This window comes from Sesamum indicum, linkage group LG8 (assembly GCF_000512975.1).
Source record: "Sesamum indicum cultivar Zhongzhi No. 13 linkage group LG8, S_indicum_v1.0, whole genome shotgun sequence".
NCBI lineage: Eukaryota > Viridiplantae > Streptophyta > Magnoliopsida > Lamiales > Pedaliaceae > Sesamum > Sesamum indicum.
Genome location: NC_026152.1, coordinates 1,475,863 through 1,488,415, shown reverse-complemented (window position 1 = coordinate 1,488,415; position 12,553 = coordinate 1,475,863). Strand labels below are relative to the sequence as shown.

General features: G+C 35.4%; 1 protein-coding gene across 1 annotated transcript in view; it reads right to left on the bottom strand.

Moving 5' to 3' along the window:
• The window catches only part of LOC105167386 (homeobox-DDT domain protein RLT2-like), a 14,300-nt gene extending 5,467 nt beyond the window's left edge, over positions 1-8,833 (bottom strand). The window contains exons 1-11 of the mRNA XM_011087077.2: positions 7,905-8,833; positions 7,269-7,754; positions 5,210-5,280; positions 3,234-3,647; positions 2,910-2,999; positions 2,609-2,773; positions 2,286-2,508; positions 1,920-2,020; positions 1,110-1,196; positions 859-1,011; positions 624-779 (exon numbers count right to left, since the gene is read on the bottom strand). Of these exons, the coding sequence (XP_011085379.1) occupies positions 624-779; positions 859-1,011; positions 1,110-1,196; positions 1,920-2,020; positions 2,286-2,508; positions 2,609-2,773; positions 2,910-2,999; positions 3,234-3,647; positions 5,210-5,280; positions 7,269-7,754; positions 7,905-8,070 (2,112 nt within the window). The 5' untranslated portion in view covers positions 8,071-8,833. The remainder of the gene's footprint in view (positions 1-623; positions 780-858; positions 1,012-1,109; positions 1,197-1,919; positions 2,021-2,285; positions 2,509-2,608; positions 2,774-2,909; positions 3,000-3,233; positions 3,648-5,209; positions 5,281-7,268; positions 7,755-7,904) is intronic.

The window sequence follows — 12,553 nt, the reverse complement described above, 5'->3', positions numbered from 1 at the left end:
GAATAGAATTATACAACATATTTTACATAAAGAAAAGCTTTACTCTGGAAAAGTTAAAATTGTAAACATTTGCTGAAGATGTTAGTAGACTAATCCTTTGTATGAAAACTACTCATGTAGACGCGTTGTCTGGAACAATATAATGAGAGCATTATCAGCATGCTTGCTCCACTGAAGGGATAAACCAAAATAAACATGTTTCAGATTACAATTTCCAAAAGGGAAGGAAAGAAAAAGGTTCTTGTAAGAGAGTATTGGATTTTACTATAGGAATCCATGTGCAAATAAAAATACCCTGCAAGGAAAACTTTCTTTTCCACTGACAGTTCATCAAGCTCACATGCTGGTGATCTTGTAGTACCAACAGAACATCATCAAACAAAATTAAGGAGACAATATTCAAGCAAGTAAAAATAAACATGACGAAAATTTTGAACAGAAGAGAATAAAAGTACCAACATGTACATATATACATACATAAATACACATGTATGTGTATGTATCACAGCTACAACTATGTGCATGTACATGAAGGTATATTAGAGCATAATTATTGAAACATGCTACAAAACTAAAACATTATGCACATGTATTAAGCATTATTAAATAGGAACAGTCTATGCCTCATGCTCATCATGAAAATGTGGGAGTTCCATGCTCCGCTTCTTCAATTTTGGTCCAAAACCTGCAGATAGAGCAAACTGCCGCAATACTTCAGGCCAAGTCAAAGGAGTCAGGTGGCGCTGCCAGCTAAGCAAGTCAAACCCCCAAGCATATGCCTGTTAGAAGACTGAGACTAGGTAACTCATGATGAATTGCAATCAATCAACAATAAACCAGGCACATAATTAAGCATACCCCTTCAACAATCTCTGGATGTCCACCCCCAGGCATAACAGCAGGATTTTGATTTGCTACCGGTGCAGTGGTTGCTGTTCTTGCAACATCTTCAATGTCTTTTATAATGGATCTGAGAAGAGCAATATGGATCTCTCCCAGCAGCCTTGGATCCTGCAATCATGGAAACATGCTAAGAGTTATCAATCTGATAACTATGAAAATGTCACCTGATGATCATAAAATTCACAAAAAGGGACCTCCAAACTTACACAATCATGAAATGCTTGAGTGAACTCATCCAAAGTGAAAGGCCATAGACCAAGAACATCGGCAAAATTAATTAAGAATCTCCATACCTGCACAAGATAATACCCTCAGAACCATCACATACGACAACAAGTCAATTGAAGCCGGAGTTCCATACAGTAGATTAACAAATGAAATAGCACCAGAAAGAAAATGGTTTTCAGTACAGTGTGACAAAATTAACAATCATGCAAATAATACCCATTTGAAATTGGCAACATCATTAACGAAGAAATTTTCTAATAAGTGAAATATTAGAGAATATTAACTGAGTTTTAAAGTGAGCTTGATTTCCACTTTACTGCAAAAAGATAGACCATATGCTTCAATACCAAATAAGGGTGCTAAACTCCAGAAGTGCTCTTCAGGCATATCATGCATGGTAGACATATAAGATAGCTCTCCAGGGGATCTCGGCAATACAAGAGGAAGAAATTTTAAGGCAAGACCTCGATCTCAAAAGTTCAACCCTAGTTCATAAAATACAACCATACATCATCCTTTTAAATAGCAGCCAGCATCACATACAAAGAAATCAAAGACCACCATCAGTCTGTCTATGGATGCACAAGAAGTGGGTATGAAAGGTGTGGCTTACTTAATTTTAACAAGTGCCACTTAACAGTGAATCAACATGAAATGTAACTCACAGTTGTGACAATGGCACTGACAGTAGGAGTCACAAGCATAAAATCGCAACACCAGCAGTATTAGCAGTTATTTTGATGATTACAACCAAAAGAACTATTTAGCATAAGAACAAGATATCTGACCATAAGAAGACAGCCAACATTCTCCTCAGAATCAGTCCACGGCTGGAGTCTAAATGGCCTCTTCAAATTCGCAGACTTGGGAGGAAATTCAGGGAGTTTATCTGAAGAATGAAAGTCACCAGGCACTTATAATACTAAATACAAAATGATATTCAGAAAGAAAACCCAGGAAGGAGATACAGCCTTAGGATGTCCATATATAACTCTTAATACTACTGAAATTAAAATCAATTGCATTACATTCTAAGAATTCAGAAAAGGAATTATCCTAATTTTGTCAATCAATACATCAAAACCAACTCCAATGGATAAGCTTCAGATTGGTAACTATGACAAGAAGCATTTCAAGTATGTTAACTGTACTACCTTTAAACATGTCAAGGTTCTGTAAAGTTTCAGCATCAAGAGCCAAAATTGAAGACAAACCCCTACTTAAGGCTGCAAGCTCCATAAGTTCCAACCGCTCATCCTCAATCATTTCCGTTGATTCCTTAGCAATCCTGCGAGCAGCGGCCCTATCATTAGCAGCTTTAAGTTTTGCAGCTTCCTTCTCCCTACGCATTTCTTCTTTAAGCCTCATTTTCTCCGCCTGAGAAAGAAGAATGGTTATAAACTGTTTGCCGTTTATAAACTCGCACAGTCAACATAAAAGCATACAATAAGTCAAAACAAAAAGATTTAGCACTAACTCTAATGTACTCCTTTTGTAGGAACTTTTCCCTTCGTTCCATTTCACGCCTTTGCTCCCTCTGATATCTTTCCTCTTCACGCTGCTTTTCACGCAAGAGTCTTTCCTCTTCCTTCCTCCTTTCACGATCCTGCCTCTCCATCTCTTTCCTCATCTGCTCTTCTTTCTACATAAACAAAAAATAAACTTGTCAACAATAAACAAAAACTAAGCTTTTTAAAAATATACATTGGCAGTTGACTCATTTGTGGAAGATGAAAATGAACAAAATCCAAAACCGTAGATAATAACTTAAGCAATACCTTTCTCCTTAAAATATCTTGTTTCTCTAGCTCTTTTTTTATCCTTTTCTCATGAGCTTCAACCTCCTTGGCTATTCTGGCCTCTTCAGACTGCAATAAGCAATGCCAAAAGAACTTCAGAAATCATAAGTTCATAACTTAGTCATTTTCAATGAAATGACTTACCTCTGAACTTGACCATTTGGCCAAAGAGCTAGGGTATGGTGTAATTTAAAGCAGTTAAAAGATAGTGCAATAACAATGCTGGTATAATCACTGGGCGTCCTACTCCAGCACTGAATCTAATACAATCTGAAAAACAGAAACTTATTTAATAAGATAAACCTTGCGTTTCCTCTCCAACCTCTCTTCATCATATATAATGCGCCTCTCTGGTGTTATAATGTGATTACTCAAACCATTGAGTGGTTGAACAAGATAATGGGCGTCAGTGTTGACATTCAACAATGGAGGTACTCGTGAAGCAATACCAACTTCTCCAGAAGCTGGAGACAGGTGGTGACCCTGTCTTCCTTGCTGAGATAAAAGACTTGGCATCTGACTTTGGAGACTATATCCAGAGGATACTTGCTCATTACTCCGCATTAGTGATCTTCCCATTGGCAACGGAACTCGAGCATTCTGGTTATCAGTTGGTGGACCATAATAATGAGGGGGTCCAGCCCTTTCATGGGCATCATTTCTTGCAGATGGCTTCTCTGGGAGAAACTGGTACTCAAGAAGAGCCCTTGAAGCACCCTGAGATCTCAGATTTTAGTTTCCCAACAAGTCCAAAGTTTGATCAATATCAGACAGATCCAAGTAACAAACTGAGGAATATAATACTTTTTTACTTGAAAAAAACAATTGATGAAAAAGTAGAAACAAAGATACAATGAATTTACTTTTTCCAACAAATTGTATCTAGATAATGGAATACAGTTACCCTCAACCCTCTTTATTTCCGAAAGTTTCTGATTTGGTGGTTTTAAGAGTGTCATACAAAATAATATAATGATTAAAAATAATACGTGGGGGGTTAAGTGACTACTGAGAAGGAGAGAAAAGAAATGAAGCACATGCCTCAGACACAATTTACTTTGCAATTGGTAGTCTTAGGCTTTTAATTTTGTTCATATAAATAAGATTTGGGGTAAGAAGATGTTCATTCGCTTGCTTCGTAAAACCACGTCATCTTGAAAGCTCAAATCCAAGACAAACAAAACAAGGAGTAATGCATTTGGCTCCAAATGGCGAGCACATTTTGGTTCAGCGGAACTGGTGACAGAAAACATCACCAAGCAACTGATTGTACATAAGTTGTTTGGCAGGTTAAAGCAAGTAATTTGCAAGAGAGAACTATTCTTGGAAGCATAAACAGGCCAGAGGTAGGGAAACAGAAAAATGCAGTTCTAGCCAACCAATCTCAAATGTTAAAACAGCATTATCTAATTATTAAATTCATGTGGGTGAGCAAAGAATGGTAAAGCTTTGATCCAGCCATTCACCCCACAGGTTATATGCCAATTTCGTAGCTGCTTTCTATCTGCAGAAACTCCATAACTGATGAGACAAACTAACCAATTAGAATGTCCGCAGAATTTGCATCATATATAAAAATCTTAGAAAAAACTTGTTTTGTAGCACCTTCCTGATGTTGGGACAAAACAACGATATAGTGATATTTTTATTCTAATTTAGGCAAGCGTTTTCCACTATTCATGGCAGTTCTCATTTCCATATATAATGAAGGATTTTTAGGTTGGTTAACTTCAAATACAGGCATGGTGTTGGACAAAACTACATACAAAACTAAGTTTAAGTAACTGCTTTGCGATTTGACAAAATTCTTCACAGATCAAATAGGTTAGCATGTTTTTAATTGCCACTAATCTGCATGCACCAGATATAAAGTTCCGGCGGTTAATAGATTTTGCAAACTTAACTGAAACTATGAATTAAGCATTAACAAAGCAATAATCTAACCTAAATGGGGCAGGTGTCTTTTCCACATTTGCAAGCACTGAAAAGTAATATTTTAAACCCAAAGTAATCTTGGTACAAAAAAAGTAATCTTGTCCATATTCTACACATTGAGAAATTGCCACTTCTTCTCAAATATGAGCTTCAGTTAGTGCTTATGCACAGAAGAATTAGATACAAAAAAAACTTGTGCATCATGACACTTAGTCAAATATAATTAAATATTTTAAAATAAAAACCAAACGATACTCTCTACATTTTGGATTAGAATATCCATGAAGAATTTATTTTCATAGAAGAATCTGAAAAATAAGGAGGTCTTCAAGAGGCTTCCTGACCTTGATTTGTTTACTCTCTGGACTCTCATATAATTTGACATCATAGGGCTGCCCAGATGGTTTCTGTTGGCCTGATGCAAGTGTTGCACGTAAAAATTTGTCAGGCTAGAACACTGAAAGAATTTATGTTAGATAATATGCAAAAGAGAGAGCATTATATGTGTCAAAGAAAATTAAATACAAAAACGCCTGCATGCAGTGGGAGGAAGACATTGCAACACCACCAGTGACTTAGTCCATGGAACCACCTTAATTCATAATCACCATCGTGTCTGAGGTGTTCTCTACAAATCAACATTAGAAAACAAGGGCATGCAGACACTTTACATAGTAAACTAGGATGTATGAAGACTTTAGGGTTTTTAGGCCTATGTTGCATGTAAAACATCTGAACGACCTGTTCGAGAAAGTGCACCTGTGGTCCCCTGTCATAACCTCTTTATTTTTTAACAAAATTGAACAAAACCTTGTCTTCTAGATTAGTCATGGTCCTCATGGAGAAATTTTACAATAAAAATTAAACAAAGATATTATGTATTAGAAAATAAATGTAATTGTCTATTTTGAATTAAACTTCTATTTTAGATGAATTATGATCAATCATGTGTCTAAAGATGCAAAAGATATTATGTATAATTTATTTAGTTAGTAAATGAGGGGGGAGGAGGTGGAGGAAACAAGACACAGATGAACAAAATTTATAAGCATTTTCTCACTTAACGATAATTCAATAAATAAGTCTTCTAAGTGTCAGACTGTGTTCAATTACATAATCTTCTTTTTCTTGTGAAATTTGTTGTCTCCGGATTCGAGTTGCTAACACCAAAACAATTTCCTCCAATGATGATATAAAGGAAAATTTTCTCCCTCCTACGGTCATATGAAGCAGCAGACTATGGGGCAAAAAGTCTGCCTCTACTGATCATGTCATGAGTATTCTATGATTGAGGGCCTAATTGCAACTGATACCAAAAAGTTAAGGCTCAATATGATTTTCAGTTAATAACGAAAAGCAACAGAAGGTTCTAAACACTAAATTCAATTTGAGGACAAGGGAACAAGAAAACTCAAGAAACATAAGATTACACCTGTGTACGTCAAACAACCTAGCTCAAATGTGCTTCACACTCCAACTTCAATACCAGACAACAGAATCAGAAGTTCAAAACGAGGTTTCTTCAACCATCAAAGTGTTACCTAAGTATGAAGTGTTTCTTTAACAATATTGTGTACTATTTAGAGTATACATGAGAATAATATCAAACATCTTTCTCTGTACCCAGTTATGATTACAAGAAAAGCAAGAATTGCCACATGCTCCAGTCAAGCTTTCACATGATCATGAGTTAACTCTCTTGAAATGAAACTGGAAGCCCTAAAGCAAAACATCAAGCTCATTGACATCTTTTATCTTCTCCAATATCTTCAACAGCTCCTCAAAAATCAAAGCCTGCCATATTAATGCATCTGCTGTATAACAGATACAATATCATTACTACCCCAGTACTTGGACGTCCTAGCATATTTCCTCAAGAAAAACATGGTTCTACCAGGCTAACATAGATCAAAAAATATGAACAAACCGATGATTATAATTTGAGAAGAATACCCTAACAATGACACATCAATCTACCAATGTTTTTCCACTCTAATTAATATGAAGTTACAACCAACAATTGTTTTCCAATAATCCCAGAGCTGTGCATTATTACAGAGGCAATGAGGCATAGGTGTTGCTAAAGGGTAAATCCGTCACATATTACTCCAGTTAGCCCCATCATACAATTAACCACTAACATATTTAAACTGAGAATGCCTTAAAAGACATCATTGAATTGGTATCATCGTGAGAATTAATATTGTTTGCTTGATGGCTGTCAAACATGCCAATCATATTCTATTAGCCGAACAGCCACATGGCAGCACTAATAACTTCGTGAATATAGCTCTAATAATATTGCCAATGGAAGCTGATTAACATTACCCACTCACGCAATGCATATCAGAACTTATTAACTAGTAAAAAGAAGAAATAAATGCTATGTGAAAAGGGATATACCAATGGGTGCACCAAATGCACCAGGTGGCAAGGGATCAAACTCCATTCCCAGAATTGGCCCATCCTCCCTTAAGGGTTCTCCTAACTGGGCTTCAACAAATGCAATTGCTCTTTGCTCAGATATAGCCAAAGGCGGCTCATAGAACCTCCTCATGGATGGCAACTCGGACGAAATCCTCGGCACAGCAGACCCAACTTTATGAACTACTCTTTGCTGTTGCTGCAACAAATCCATATTCCCAAACAGACTTAGACCAGAGCCAGGTTCCTTTGCCATGTCAGCATCATCAAGTATCATTTCGTCCGCACTCCCACCAGAAGGTCCTGCAGCTGCAGATGGCGAGAAACTCTTCTTTTGCCTCTTCTCTGTTGGTGGTTTCCGATCTTTTAACCTCCGATGGCAAAACCACATTTGCAGCTGTCGATCAGTAAGGCCCAATTTAACAGAAAGCTCCGCTCTCAGTGCCTCTGAAGGATATGTTTCCGCTAGAACAAAAATTAAACAGGCATTTGGCATTAACTCCAACAAGTAGTAGCTCTAGGAACAAAAATTTTACAGATGAAGCCATAAAACTATAAAAAGAGAGAGAGAAACTGAAATTTGGAAGAAAAACAAAATGGATAAATGAAACTCACAAGCGTAAGTTTTCTCCAGAATTTCCAACTGGGAAGGAGTCTTCATTCTGCGCTTTACCTTCGATTCCCCTTCTGGCATGTTCTTCTTCTCCATCTCCATACTTAGACCACCTCCACCCTCGCCACCGCCGCCTCCACCACCATCACCACCTCCATCAACCTCCATCACTCAAACACGCCTCCCCAGAAACAAACAAATCTACAGACCCAACAAAAATTAGGGCTCAACCAGATCACAAATTCAAAAATCACCCCCCATTTAACAAAAATCCAAAAACCCAGCTTCGGAAAACTAGGGTTTTGCAAAATGAGAAATTTGCCAGCCCCTTTCTCCGTTTAGAAACCCAAACAACAACAAAAAAAACAAAAAGAAAAAAAAAAGCAGACTCTGAACAAGTATTGCTTCTCTTTGTAGATAATAATCTATTGGGTATATTGGGAAACAGCAAAAGGGAAACCAAGTTTGATAAAGATGTGCGGTGAAGATTCACTGAATACTGATAATAAATACTATATAATTAATAGCGCTGGAGATGCAGGTGAAAATACTACTGCTACTCGTATCAAAAACAATAATACAAACAGAAGAAAACTAAGAATAATAATAATAATAATAGTAATAGTTGGGTTTGTGTTCGTGGTGTGAGGATAAAGGGAAATGAAAAATAGAGTAGCAGTAGTACAAGTGGAATTCAAAGACAAAAAAACAACTGAAATGAACACACGACGAATCCAAAACAAAAACAATAATTCCCTTTCTCTTTCTAATCACACCCATCATTCTCTCTATCTCTCTCTTTGTATTTTGTTGAAAAAATTGGTGGGCTGTGCTTTTTATCGAATGTGATGCTGTAAAAAAGAAAAGAAATCTGTTTGTAGATAGAGAGAGAGAGCGCGCACAATAAACAATGTGGGGATTAATAGTGAAGTCAGAGAGAAATGGGTTTTTTCTTTTTGGAGGCTTTTAAATAAAAAATCGGAGGCTTCGATTCACGGATGGAATTAAGGCTATGTGGTTTTTGAGGGTTTTCCTCCTTTCTCTCTCTTCCTTCTCTCTCTCTCTCTAAGAAACAGTTTTCAGTACATGAGTTCGTTTGGTACGATAATTCGGGTCGGGTCGTAGATTTTGCGTGCTGTGTGGGACCCAGGTCAACGGAAACGCGATTGGAGGAGTTTGCGTTACACGCTCGTATCATGAACGGCTAAAAGTGCGTGCGGGACAGGAGTGTAGTGCTGGGACGCGCTGTTTTGGTGGAGGAGAATGTTTTGGTTCGAATGTACTCTTTGCCCTGTAAAAGGTCGATGTCGGAGGATGGGGTCCATGAATGCATTTGTGCTTAGAAATCGAGAGAAAAATTGAATATAATTAATTAAATTAAAAATTATTTCAATATTAGTTTTATTATTTTAAAGTCTATGATGCTATCTTGGTACATTATTATTTAATTGGGATATTATTTCAAAATTTCAATTAATTCATGAAACTACTTTACACATATTTATATAATACTTATAATATCTATACTGATTATAATCATATTTATGTATTTATTAATTATAATTTTTAATTGTATTACAAAATAAATTAATTGTTGTATTAATTTTAACAAATAATAAAATTAAAAAAAAAGTTATAAGAACTAAAATATTAAAAAATTAAAATTAATTACAAATTTTAATAATGTCTACAAGACCCACAAATGCGTCGTTATTGTCGAGGTCTTCATTTTTTTCTACGGCCATTAATTTTTTTGGTTCGTTTTGCTCTTGATCATTATAATCAAAATATTCTGTTGTGGCAAAGGGTTTTAAGAGGTTGTCTTGTACTACTACTTGTTGATCTGATAATTTTTTCGAAATATGTCTCTAACGTGGTTCAGAATTTAATTTAGTTCTTCATTCTTGTCTGATTTATTATCACAGTTTATTTAAATATTTTGAATTTGGTTAGCATGAAGTAAATCAAAAATAATATAATTATGTAATTTTTAAATAGAAGAAAAAGTATATTTAAAATATAAAGTATATTTATTTGTTAATGTACCACAATAATAATAAAAGTTAACAAAAAAAAATTTAAAAAAAAAATATAAATGCCAAGTCGTTAGTGCTACCAACGACTTGGGCATTAAAAAAAAATAAATAAATAAAAATAAGGGTAACGACTCCCCTTACCCTTATTTTTGCAACTCTACCCATTTTGTGGTAGAGTTGCAATTTATTTTAATATGTTAATAAATAACTTGGCACGGAAATGTGCTGCTTTTCAATATTTTCCTTAACTTATAATTAAACTTAATTTTTTATGATTTGAAAATTTATATTTAACACTCTTGAAATTTGCTTCTATTTAATAAATTAAAATTTTTTATTAGTTAATATTTATCGAATTTGTTGATATTAAAAAATAAAAAATAATCTATATTTACCCCAAATTGAATTATTACTGACTTATTGCAGGTCAAATAATTTTTTTTATAATCAAATTACTCTCATATATCTCCATGCGTTAATGTATATGAAGAAGTATATCTTCACCGTTATAAGGTAGTTTAGTCAGAAAAAATTGTTTGATCTACAATAAGTCAATCAATCGATGGTAAATATTAATTTTTATTTATGTTTTTTTGTTATTAATAAATTCAATGAAATTTGATTAACGGAAGTAAACTGCAGAAGTGCTAAATGATTATATTAAATTTATGTGTAATTACATCAAATCTCAAGGGAATAGAGTGTAATTATCCTGAAATAATATAAAAATTTATCTAATTCTTTAAACACATATAACTCAATGCTTTGTAGAATGGGCTCATTGAGTATCAATTTTGGCTCTAACATGGGGTTATATAATTCACTGTACAATTAAGAACAAATCCAACAGCAATTCCCAAAGACAGAAAAGAAACTTAAAGCAATAAGCATTGATTTTAGGTGAATTCCTACATGTAAAATCCATCCCATTAACATCTTCATCATTTGTTAAAAAAGGATATATTTACTGGGGTATTGCCACACGAGTCGATGTGGGATGCTAGCTAGTTTTGGTAAATGCAGGCTTGGTAGCTCAAATACAAGCAAAGTGATTTCTCTCGACCAGACCCATCACCAAACTGGCAAACTTGGATAATGCATCCATTCTTTCATTTTCTTCCTTGGGCACTTGAAGGAGCTCAAAGTTGATAAATTGTGTTGCAACTCCTTCACTCTTTTCGAATAGCTGACGATATTCATGCCCTTCATCACGTACATCCCTCAAACTGATGTGCGACCCATTTGGAGTCTGTATATGCAATCAAATGTTTTGCACCTATGTTTTGCGATAACCTCAGACCGCTTAACTCCCTGGGGTTTTATGAACAATCCAAACCACCTTCCCCTTTAAGAGATTGATGAAGATCCATTTACTTCTAGAAGCTATTTGCCAAATGAGGTCTCTTCAACTTGTACATGCATTTCGACGATGAAGTTCGCTAGGGTTTTATGCGGTCTTTTCAAAGCTCGGGAACCCATTTCACAAGTCTGCCCAAGGTGTTGATTTTGTAAGCACCTATTTTCATGGATTGTCTACCATAACAATGACTGTATGAGACTGAAGTAAGGTCTCAACTTCCTTACAGTTTTGACTAGTGCTAGTGCCAATATCTCCACCATTAAATAAATTCTAGTTTTTATCACGTACCCGACACCTAACAACTTGTTAATCACTTCTGATTCAAACCATATTTTTGGCAAGACCACCAAGATTAAAATATCTTCAAAGAAAATTCTACGATCAACGATGACTAATCCTGCAAAACAAAGATTCGCACTCCAATTCTTGAGTCAGTATCAGTTTTACTGAAAAAGAATAAATGAAACTTGAATTAAAGCAAGAATAATGATTTCAAAATGATGATAAGGTATATTTGTTCTTTTGGAGTGCAAATATAAGCTTAGAAATGAGAGAGAATTAAGAGAATAAGTTAGAGTTTGAGAGTGAGATTTGATGATACCAAATGACTGTACTCTATTTATAGGCATCTACAGAGCAAGACATGAGAGTTTGTTATATAAAGTCCTGTATCATTTGAAAGCTCTTTAAAATCAGTTAAGAAGTCGAAAAATTGGTGCACTATTTGGACTTGCATTAACTAAGATACACAAGATTGACTAAGTCTTTCCAAGTCTATCTAAAGATTCAGTAATTTGTTACTCGTGGATGTCCAACTCATTTTCTATCAATCCTCTGGGAGTTACCTGGAGATATTTCAGTATGACATGTTTTAATATGTTAGCAAGCTATATGATATGCCCGTACAGCTATATGATGATGTATTTGGTTATATGAGCTTGTTTCTTGGGCATGCCAGTTCAGTATAGTAGGAGGCCTATGGGCTTTACCTCCTTACTGATGGGCGCTGGGTTCGTAGCCAATTGAGTTGATTTGCCTTTCTTATAGGCTCAATCCATGAAAAGTTTAGGGGGCATCATCACTCCCCCCCCCCACTCCAGGGGTAAAATCTTGCAGAGCTAGACTACTGGAGTAGGGTAGCCTGCAAAGAAAATTCTTCCATGCTCGTGCTGATAGCCCTGTGCAAATCTTACAGTGTTAATAAAAAAAACAAGCTAGATTACATATTATCTTAAGATGGAAAGTTCATGAAGAG